Below are 12,729 nucleotides of genomic sequence, written 5' to 3'. Positions count from 1 at the left end.
ACAAAACAGTGGTCTTTTGTAACATTTTGATAAGCATTTATTTGAGCCTCAGCTAATTTCTGGGAACACTGCTGTATGCTAGTTTATGGTGCCATATAAATGGTTTACAATGAAAGTGTGAAAAATTAACTAAGTGTCATACATTTTTAATTTTTCCCATGCCTTATTAGATAAGTTTATTTCTAAAAGCATTTTATACTTGCATAGTCATAACTGATTATTTGTTATTATTCTCCACATATAGAATTCTACTTATACTAAAACACTCAAAATATTGGCTCCTTCAAATTCATTAATTAGAAAATTTCCTGTATATAATTTTATGTAGAGTGATTCACTCACTAGGAACCTGAACATTCCTCAGTAACTTGCCTAAACTGTTTGGATGCTAAAGGGTGCCATTTTCAACATCTGCTTTAGGAAGTCTTTGTTTAGTGAGAATGTAAGTGCATGTAAATATTCATAGGAAACCATAAAGCAATAAAAAGTTATTGAGGAATATTTAGGTTTTCTAAAGAAAAAAATCACTCTCTATATTCATATAAAATAGTAATAAAAATGTGAAAAATAAGTAGGAAAAAACAAATTTAATAACTTTTTATAAATATTTAGATAAAACTATAAGTATTATACAGATATAAACATTCAAACTTGATAGTTATATATTAAAGTCAAATAACTGCTGAATTATATCAAGCTATGCTGCTGCTGCTATTATGATTAATTAGATGCTAAGTAATTTGGCATTAGAGGCAGGCATTAGGTGACATCTTTTGCTAAATTTAATAATTATAATTAAATTAATATTTTAATAATTAATTTAGAAGGTTTTGGAAGGAAAGAATTGGTCTGAAGCAGAAGTTGCAGGTTCGAGTCAATTCTTCTGACTCAAACCCGCAACTTCTGCTTACTGTGAGGTTGCATTGCAAGTTACACTACTTAGCATTTAATTAATAATAGTAGTAGTAGTATAGTCCAATATAATCCAGCAATCATTTGGTTTTAATTTAAACACTATTTTCTAAAAGGAATTTTTAATTTTAATTTTCATCCATTTCTACTTCAATTTCTAGAAATTCTTTGTAAAAAAATGAAATTTATGTACAAAATTTGTTGTTTAATTAATATGTCTATTCTGTGTCTAATCTACTAATTAATATATAATAATCATTTAAGAATTAGTGATAAAACTCAAACATACTCTCCGACATATATCTGAATTGCCATCAGATTTTGATGTTACTTGTCTGTCTTCAACAAGGCTACGCAGAGGTGAAGTGGGAGAACGACTGGCATCATCATCACTTGATAAACCTCGTATTGATAAGGAAGCTGTTTCACTTGGGCCAGTGCTGCTTTTCTGATGACCACTTGGGCTGGAGTTTTCTTTTGATGGAGATTGATAAGGAGGTGGAGATTCAAAAGCTGTAAATCAAAATATCCTATGCTACTTTCACTAATAACTTTCTAACAATTTTCCTGACTTTTTATTCTTATATTTTTAATTAATGTATTCTGATGATATTTCCCATTTTTGAACAACTAATTTACTTCTAGCCTTCATGAATGAGTTCAAATATTTGCTATTACATATAAAATTAATTTTCTTCCTAAACAAAGCCTATTATCACAGTTTATTTATATATAAATTTATTTATTTATTTATTTCAAAGCTTTTGCATTCTATTACTAAAAAAAATTTTAAAAAATGAAGAAGATATGTTAATGAATATAATAGTTTACATATTAAAATATTTTTTTATGAGAACAAGCATTTAGAACTTACTATAATTATAGCCTTTTCTAAGTAAGAATGAAGCCAATGTTCATTAATCTACATATGCAAAGGAAAAACAGTCCTATGTTTGTTATGAAGTACAACAAAATATTTGTTGTACATACCATATTTACTTGCATATAAGATGACCTTGCATATAGAATGAGGTGTGACTTTACAGATCAAAATAAAGAAAATTAGATTTATTAATACAGTTCTAATTTTATTTCGTTTAATCACAAGTAAAATATCAAATGAATGTAAATGCACACATTATCCCACAAAAATTACTGGCATTTTAAACTTTAATCTTGTAAAATCGACAACATAATTTGTTCATGTAAAGTTGGACAATTGGGAATCTTTTTTTGCCAATTCTTAACAGTCAAATCCATTCTCTGTTGCTTACACTTAAGAGTTTCTCCAAATTCTGATTTCTGAATAATCATCTGTTTTCACGTGGGAATGGATTAAAACTCATATCGTGATCCCGTGTGATTTTGGAATTTCAATCTAAAATTTAATTCAAAAGCTTTGTTTTTCCTATTGCTATTCATCTTTACTCCTGATAATATACAAGAATGATTCAAATAATCCAGATGAAATACTTATGTTTTTAAATACAAGAGGTTAAGCATCCGGAAAAAATGCGAATACATGGTTGAGAAAAATTATTTGCAAAAACGCATAGAATCTTTAACTTGCATGTATAGGACAACCTAGGAATTTGGAGCTGTGATAAATGAATAAAAACCTTGTCTTATATGTGAGTAAATATGGTATATCAAAAAATTACAAGATATTTTCAATTTGTTACATCTATTTGAAATTTCTGACATTTTTGCCAGTAATCTGAAATGATAAACAAAACAAAAAGTCACAAATCATTATAAGACATAATATTTGAATTTTCAATTTTTTGGCTATAATAATACAGAATAAAATTCAAGATCCAGTACATCAATTCCATTCTTATTCTGGGAAATATTATAGATAAGAAGTGCAATGATTGGGTTAAATATCCAGGCCAGTCCATAAGTCCATGCGCATTTTTATGACCTTGAGAAAAATTTTGTTTTGCTGTTAAAAATGTCAGTCTAATGTGATAATTTTTACACTGAAGTCTTAAATTGGATCTCATTCATATAATACTGTTCAGAATTGTGAACATTTCAGTTGTTTATTTTCGTTAAAATGGAAGTAACCGACGAATACAAAAGACATGTTTTATACTTTTTATTTTTAAGTGGTGAGAATACTACAAATGCAGCCAAAAAAATAAATACTGTACATAATCAAATTATAATTAGTGCAAGGACTGCGCAGAAGTGGTTTGAAAGATTTAGAAACAATGATTTTAGTGTGGAGGATAAGGCTCGTACTGGAAGACCCGTTGACTTTGATGATGATGCTCTCTCTGCACTAGTTGAAGCAGAACCATCTTTAACAGTTGATGAAATTGTGGAACGTTTAAATTCATCCCATTTAACTGTTCATAGACACCTACAACAAATCGGAAAAGTTTCAAAGCTAAGAAAATGGATACCACACGAACTGTCAATAGCTAACCGACAACAACGTGTAAACATTTGCATGTCTCTTTTATCTCGTATTGCTTTAGAACTTTTTCTTGGTAGGCTGGTTACTGGAGACGAAAAATGGATCCTCTATAATAATGTGACAAGAAAAAGACAATGGATGGATCGCAACAAGCAGCCAAAACCGACTGCAAAAGATGGGTTGCATCCAAAAAAAATTCTTTTGTCTGGTGGGATATGTCAGGTGTAATTCACTTTGAGCTGTTAGAACCTAACCAAACAATTACAGCTCAAATGTATTGTGAGCAATTAGAGCGTTTAAATGAAAAATTGAAAAAAAAATCGACCGTCGTTAGTAAACAGAAAGCAGGTTCTCTTGCAGCATAACAATGCCAGACCACACGCTGCAAAAATAAGAAGTACAGAACTTGAAAGCTACAACTGGGAAATTTTACCTCATCCACCATATTCGCCAGATATTGCTCCCAATGATTATCATCTTTTTCGCAGTTTGCAGAATTTTTTAAAAGGGAAAAGTTTTGAGGATGAGAACAATGTAAAAAAGGCTATTTCTGAATATTTTGATCCAAAACCGAAATCATTTTATGAAGACAAAATTAAAAAGCTATCATCAAGATGGCAAGAAATTGTACAAAATAATGGTGAATACATTATAGATTGAAATAAAATTTAATTAAAATTTTTTGCTGCTTTTTTTTGTAGATAAAAATACACATGAACTTATAGTTCTGATGACTGATCTGATAGTTTGGTTTGTAACATTAATATCATATTTATATTATAATTGCATTATAATATAAAATATCCAAAAAGTAATTTTAGTGTTTAAGAGTTTATTTAAAATAATAATATTTTTTAAGAATAACATTTTATTTTAAATGCAACTTATATAATTTTAAAAAAGTTAACAAATTTCTATATATATGCAATCATAATGCTCATGAAAATCCTCATGTGTAAATCTGATTGACATTTCATTTCTTGCAATACATGCTTTAGCATATAGTGTTACATAGATCCTCATTTTGGGATGAAAATTATTTTATGCACACATTTTTGTGAATTCCATGTTTTGTCTACATTTTCAATAATTGGAAATTTTTTCTTCATTCTGGTGGCATCTCAAGTAAAAGCAGATTTTTCTCTATTGGTATCAGTGTAGTGATAAATTTATAATTCAGAAGTTGGTTACATGACTAATTACATCAACAATTAAATACTGATTCTATTTCTGATTCTAATTCCAGTTTTAGTTCCGATCTTCATTAGTAACCAGCTTCATTTTTCAATAACTTGTGGATGTTATGTAATGTTAAATTTTGTTAGAGCAAGAATGTGGCATGCATATTGTTAATAATATTATGATTACTTTTAAATTTTAATTGTTCCAAATGATGAATGAGTATGCTGGGAGAAAAAATGAAAATTTACAGACAAACTATTAAAAACAAACTTATGTTTTTATCCTGGAAGTGAAGAAGGGAAACATATGTTTCAATTGCAAACAATAAAATACAAGTTTTGACATCTATTGTTTTATCTGAGGATTTTTTGTTTGAGGGAAGTGATCTCTTGTTCTTTGGAACATTACCTTGTGTAAAATATAAAGAATAAAAAAATATATATTGCTACTGAGAAACATACAAAAAGTTCAAAAACGTTTGTGAAGAAAGGTTTTCGCACGATTTATGCTGGTAACGGGATCCAGATTTAGTGTTGAAGATATCTCGTTTATTGATATAATGACAATCCTCTTATCCTTACAAGACTTCTTTCTAGAAAGAATATCAATTTCATACCACCTAACATAAAAGACATGCTAAAGTAAATGGAAAGTGATGGCTACAAATCTAAGATGCAAAAGTTTCAGTGCAATGTAGAAGCACTGTATGAAAAATGTTATTATTTAAGTTTGTGGATGCAGCAACATTCAGGAATTTTCTGGGTTTAAGTAGCTAGATCGGGGTGGCCAACATATGGTCCGTGGGCCGGATCCGGCCTGCGTAATGGGTTTATGTGGCCCGTGATTAATTTTTCAATATTAGCTACTTAACTTCCAATAATTGGTTGAATGGATGATTTGCGATACTTCTTCATTTAAAAACAAATTCCATTGTAGAGATTTACAACTTTTGTATTCATCTGTTATAAATTTACACTATTTGTGCGCATGCATCAGGAACTTCTGTTCGAACAAACCTGACCTGCCGCCCAGGTCAGCGTATTTGTATTTAACATGATTTAATTTTAATATTTTGTTCGACCCGTGAAAAAATTTTTCTTTCCAATATGGTCCGAGGGCAAAAACTGTTGGCCACCCCTCAGCTAGATATTAAAGATATTTCCTGGGAACTGTAAATATAGAAATAAGTATAAAATTTTTGATGGAGAAAAGTATACAAATTGATCATACTAATGACAAGGATCAAGAGTTAAAGTTAGAAGTTAACCAATAGACATTCACTTTACTTTTAGTACAAGAACACTTGCTGGTTAACTTTAACTCTTGATCCTCGGTTGTGAATAGAGACATAAGTGTTTTGATCAATCCTCTAATTTGAAAAAATTTGTAACCAACTATTCTTTGCTGTCATAGCCACAATAATATGGCTATGCAGCCAAGTCTTATAGAAAAGTTGTCATAAAATTATGCAGAACATCTTAAAAACTAGACTTTACAATTTTAATTTTTAAATTTGCCGTAATGTTCTATTTTTAGAATACACATTTGGTTCTATCTGTGTTTCTTCAAATATGAAGATGACCATTTAAAATGAAAGAAAACATTTGTTTTGTTTAAATATATACATTATTTGCTGTTTTTTTTAGTGTTTAGGTGTTTTCATTATTCAAACATAAAATTTAAATAGTTGGAATACATATTTGATTGGACAGAGCAGTACTCATGACTGCAACTGTTTACAAATCATAAAGATTATTTTAAGTGACTTGTTAAATGTGTTGTGTTTATAAAAGTATCTAGTTATTGTTCTACTTTAAGTGTTGACATGATTTCAAATACAAACTGAAACAATTCTTATAATGATCAAGCAAGCTAGGGATTTAGTGGAATTAAAAATAAAAAAATGATGTAAAACAAGCTCTTGTGATAAGGGCTTTGAAAGCTACCTTATCACAAGAGCAGCTTTCAACTACATATACATAGGGTACATATCCTGAAATCTTCCAACCAGGATCAGGGAGCATCGATATGACATACATAAACAAAAATACACCACAATGCTGGCTATTATTGCAACTGTTCCAGAAATATACTATATTGCAAGGTTGCTAAAGTTTTAAAAACCACCAATAACCAACACACAAAAAACTAGAAAAAAATAACCATATACAAAAAGTATTAAGAATTCATGTATTAATCATAAGGATGCTGCTTGCTTATCTGCAGCATGGAAATATGTCATAAACCAAGATGAGGTTAAAACCACACACTAATTACTACTGTAAATATTCAACACTTCTGTGATGCATTATCATCATTGTTTGTATTTTATGGTTCCTTTATTATTTATTTTTTGTTTTTTATTTTATATTATTTTCAGTTATTTACTATCAATTTATGTTTAAAACACACTTCTAAGAATATCAAAATTTAAAGTTAAAATAATTCTATTACATGAATGTTTAATTCTGAGAATTGCAACTCAGAGAGCTGAAAGTATTTGATGAATAAAAGTTGTTGCTAGAACAAGCTATAACTCTTTAGATTTAAATAAACTGCAATCAAAATTATTTATAATAATTCAATAAAATCCTTAGTAGAAACTGAATTTTACAAATTTTCTCATAAATATTTTAATATTTTCATAAAGTTAAAATTTTGAAAGCTTGATAAGCCTACAGATATTATAAAATTAAGCAGAGAATTAAACTTTTTAAATATCAACAAATTTAAATAAAATAGTAATACTCTATATGATTATCATTTTATATAAAGAATTTAAACTCATCACATGAATTTGAATCATTAAAATATTTTTACTTATGTTCACAATAAGCAGATTATATTTAAAAATATAAATCTTAAATAGTTTCTATTACATTAAAAATTTTAATACTTTAAAGTTTTCTATTATACAAAAATAATAATAATAATTTTTAACAATATAAACTAATATTTAATTAAAATTAATAATAATAATATTAAAAATAGAATTCAGAACAAAAAATCTATATTAATCATGTTAATACTCTTTTCTCAAATTATTTAATAATAATTAATTTATATTTATAACAACTGTACTAAATAATATAAATAACTGACTATTATAATCAAATTTTTTAAATTAAATTTTTCCTTTAATATGTATATAAATCTATTTCTGTTCAAACTATATTTATGAATAAATTTCCATTAAAATCAAAAATTATTAATAATTATTGTCATCATTAGAATATATTTTTTATAATGGATTCTATATAATAGATTCTGGATGTTATACATAACATCCAGAATCCATTATGTTCTGCAGAATTATTCAAAGTACTATCTTACTTTATTGTACTCAAAGTATAATATATTTTATGCATTAAATTAATTTTTGATTAACTAAAATTTCAAGTAATTGTATTTTGAGTTGTTCAATACATTAGTTCAAAGTTTAATCTACTGTAATTTAAAAAAATAAACCAATATAACAGCTTAATAAAAAAAATTAGATCAATGGTGTCAATGAATATAAAATAATGAGGTTTTTTTAAAAGAAAAATAAGTTAATATGAAACATAAATCAAAAATGCTAATTTAATACATGAATGCACAGAGAAAAGCACCACTGGTTATTGTCAATTACAAAAAGTTCATAAAAATTGTTAGATATATATTTTTATCACTATTTTTAAAAATAAAAAAATAAAAATTCAACAAATACTTATGAATACATATTTTGGATTATAAAACATCTAAAATATCAATATTAAATTAATATTAAATAATTGTAAAAAAAAATAAAATAAATTTAGAATGAAAATAATAAACATTACACACATTATTTTCATTCTAAATTTATAACATTACAGTACTAAAAATTAACATTGGAATAATATTTTTTACATTTCAAACTATAAAATATTTTAAATCTTTTAATTAAATTAAAATGATAAATAAATAATTCTGTTTTTAATGAAAGAAATACACAATAACGTTCACTTGCAATTAAAATTTTCAAAAACTAAACTATATTTGAATTTAAAAATTAAACTATATATCAGAAAATTAATAATAAAATTCTTATTAACTTATACATTAAAAATAAAATAATGTATATATTTTGATTATTTAATTAAATATTTAATATTTTTAAAAAATTTTACAAAATATTAAAAACAGGAAATGAAAATTATCTACAATTTTGAATACTTTAACAGCATTTCAAGTTAAACTATATAAGTTATTTTATTATTATTACTATTTTTATAAAAAAGTTTTCTTATAAACTGTCTAAAATTTAAAACATTTTTATATTTCTATTGGACTGTAAATTCAATAAAAACATGATCTTATAACTTAACAATTAAATGAAAATATTAGAAACAGTACAAGTTATTATTACAAAAGACATCAAAATAAAATGATTATTATTGAAATTTAAGACATTCAAAACTATCTGAGTAAGTTTATATAAAAAAATATTTTTTTAAAATATTGTCTTTCCTTTATAACATATTTTAATGTAAAAAAGTTGTTAAAAGCGATAAAAAAATTGAAAAACTTTTCATTGTAATCTTAAACAAGAATTATTGTTAAAATTTTTGATGATAATAAATGAACCTAAATATGCTAAAAAATAAATCAACCGTATTTGACTGTAGTTCAGAAAAACAAAAATTAAAAAAAAAAAAAAACAGCAATAATGAAAAATAAAATATTCAATCAATCAGAACATCTTCATAATAGAAGATATTACAAATTAAAACTGTATCAAATCTTTTGTAATTAATTATAAAGAACACAGTTTTTGTGTTTTTGTTTGTAACATATGAGAAATTTTTCCATGAATCTTGACTATATTAAACTGTTATCTAAAGTAATTAAACATAATAGTTAATAGCTTTAAAGTTAAGTGTTCTAGAATTGATTGCAGAAACTTCACAGAACTTTGAATTAGGATCACCTAAATAGTCTTTAAAATGTTTAAAATTAAATTTCAAAAACATTGATTTAATGATTTAATATAGTTTGATAAAATTTATATTTTTCTGATTTACTATTTTTTTTTGTATCTTTTTACCAGATTAATTATTCAGAAAAATCAAGTATTGTATCTAAAAAAATTCTAATATAAAGATATATGAATGAATGTTGTTTAATACAACATTCATTCATAATTTATTTATGTTATTGTCTTAATATTTTTAAATATGTAATAGTTCATTATATTACAACTATAGCTTTTTTTCTTTTAATATATAGATTTTAAATATATATGCAGAACAGGAAACAGAGCCAAGCAACCATCTGTTTTGCTCCTGGTCAAAGATGTTAAAAAACAAATTGTTCTCATTGGGTAATGATCCATGAACATGACGGCTCTCGTCTCTGCACAAAGGATAGTATTCTTGGTCTGGGGACTGAAGGAGATAAATGGACAGTCATGCTGTAAGAATTATATATATATATATATATAATGTCTGGATAAAGATCAATCAAAATGATGCAATACAAAAAGTTAAAATTTCTGGAAAGTCAAAGAAGATCCAATCCAGTAATAAAACTAATAAAATTTATCACCACTTTTATTCAACACAGTATTTAGTTGCTCATTTGCCATAAAGAGTAACAGATGATATTGTAAGTAAGTAGGTAAAGTTTATTGTAATAGGATATACCTGTTACAAAGGGGGAGAATCAGTTAATTTTGTTATTTGATAACATAAGATGTCAATATATTGCAATTAACATCTAATTATAACAGATGATATTGTGAATTCCATATAAATGCTTAATTTCTATAAGACTATTTTAAAACATCATATAGAAAATTAGTCAACTTAATCAAAAGAGAAAATAAAAAATGTTTAATAAACTTTTTTAAATAAAGTAAAAGTCAGATTAAAATAAATCTTTATTTTATTGATATCATTCATTATTTCTAATAGCAGAAAAAAGAACAATCATTCTAAACAATCCTTCATTGATATTTTTAAAGAAAATGATCAAAGTGACATTTATTTGCATATAATTATGAGATATGATGTAAACTGTTATATTTTATGTAAAAATAATTTTTGCTGTATGTTGCATTCAATCTTTTTATCAAGATATATTATTACAATTTCTAAAATGTTTTATATCATTTTCCTATTTTATATTTTATGTCTTTATTTTTCAAAATTGTTTTTTTTTTTATATTTATTTTATTAACTGATTTAATGTTTTGTTTTGTTGTTATAATTCTATTTCCATCATCAAAACCAGGTTGTTCTAAAATAAATGTTACTGTTTGTTTCAGAATGATCCTACAAAAGCTAAAAATAAAAACAGTATTTGAATATATTTCAAGCATTAATGATTTTAAAATACTACAATAAAATAATATTGAAAATTTGATTAATTAGTGATTAGTTTGCTTTAAACTAAAATCATCATCATGCTTTCTTGGTTTATCTTTTTAAGTTTTTATTATATTATCTATAATCATTTCAACAAATTTCATCTGTTTAATGTAAGATAAAATTCTATTATTCCTGCAGAAAAAGTTCTTTCTCATTCTTTATTATTTACTGAAACATTTCAATATTCTGCATGGAGCAATCAAAGTAGCTTTAGAAATTAATAACAGAAAAATACTTTAATTGTGGAAAAGAAAATAAATAGTAAATTGATTGCAGTTAAATCCTATTTCTCAACAAAATCACCTATCCTGTTTAAGCTCAATCCATCATAATTTTTGTCAAAAAAAGTCATAAGTAATCAGATATAAAATGTTAAATTAAATTAAATTTTAGTAGTAAGGCTGGCTTCTTGACTCCAGCTTGTAAGAAACAATCTATCTCGATGTGTAACAGCTTGTTCATTCCATCTCAAAAAAATTCATGTCCATCTCACTGTGATAACAGATTTTTAATTTCTTCATCAGTAGCAAAATGATGACTGTGTAAGTATATGTCCAAATGTGGAAAAATGTGAAAGTAGGAAAGTACCAGATCCGGGCTGTATGGATAATAATAAAGAACATCTGCAGCAAACTCACAATTCAGTGTACCATATACAGACTGGCATTGTTGTCATGGAGGAGAATAACACCTTGGATAAGGAGTCCAGGACATTTTCTCCTAATGACCTTCCTTCAAGCATGTTAGTAACTGGTCCAGAAAAATCAAATAAGTACTTTGACTTCTTTGCAAGACCATTTTTATAACCTTATTGTAATTTACAAACACTATGTTACAATTATCTGCACTTATGCATCATTCTGTGTTAGTATTGCCAATCTGTCTTTATTAATTTCTTGAATTGGAGTTATACTTGGCAGTGCTTTGGTTTTTAGACTGACAATATGTAAAGTACTTTTTCATTAATTTATGTACTAGTTTTCATAATCTTCTTTACTTAAAAAAATAATTTAACAATTTGCTGTCAAAGAGAAATTACGGGAAGAAATTATTAAAGGTTGATGAATAACAACTTGTAAATTTGCAACAAATTTCAGTGTGTGTCACACACATATTGTTGAAACACTTCATCCACTTGAAATTGTTGTAAAATATGCTGATGATTGTGTTCCACATGCAGTTTCTTTTTTTTCACTTATGAAGAAAATAAACTGAATTGAGTATAATTTTATCTGACAAAGGTAGGCAGCTATAAGGTTTTATTCTATTTTTAAACTGGTTACTCATTTTTATCTTAGAGAACTTTTTTACGGATGAATGAAAAACTAAAGTTAAAATAAAAATATTTATTATTAACTGAATATTTGTTCTAGTGATCTTTGTGATTGCTCAGTTGAGTACAGAGGCTCTACTGTATTTGATTAATGTGATTTTAATATACATGGTACACATCGAGAAATTAATAAATTTCTCGATGTGTACCATGTATATTAAAATCTCGATGCATTAATCAAGGGATACCTATAATAGGCAACCTGTATACCACAGAAGAGTTGTTCAGTTCCTTGTTATAGACAGGTTTGACTGTAAAAAGGAATTAAGTACAAATACTAAATAAATTTTATTTAATATTTGTACTTAATATTAAAATAAAATTTTGATGTTTTTGATATTTACTCAAAAATGATAGCATAGTTATTTCCATATTTATGAAATTTAAACTGAATTAAAACTTAATAAACATTTTCAATATATTTTTTCTGCAAATTGCTTGTAGGTGATTTCAGGATGATAATTTTAAGCTAAATCTATTTTCAA

At 25.8% G+C, this 12,729-nt stretch overlaps 1 protein-coding gene across 4 annotated transcripts in view; it reads right to left on the bottom strand.

Annotated features, from left to right (window-relative positions):
• Window positions 1-12,729, bottom strand: part of Cdep (Chondrocyte-derived ezrin-like domain containing protein) — a 161,956-nt gene that overhangs the window by 70,207 nt on the left and 79,020 nt on the right. For 3 of the 4 annotated variants that reach the window (XM_067279940.1, XM_067279943.1, XM_067279941.1), the window contains exon 12: window positions 1,202-1,425. In XM_067279940.1, coding sequence (XP_067136041.1) covers window positions 1,202-1,425 — 224 coding nt within the window. The remainder of the gene's footprint in view (window positions 1-1,201; window positions 1,426-12,729) is intronic. The other variant, XM_067279942.1, reaches the window with a different exon arrangement.

Source organism: Centruroides vittatus, unplaced genomic scaffold (assembly GCF_030686945.1).
Source record: "Centruroides vittatus isolate TY-2023 unplaced genomic scaffold, ASM3068694v2 contig_879, whole genome shotgun sequence".
Taxonomy (NCBI): Eukaryota; Metazoa; Arthropoda; class Arachnida; order Scorpiones; family Buthidae; genus Centruroides; species Centruroides vittatus.
This window is presented reverse-complemented; position numbering and strand designations above follow the sequence as displayed.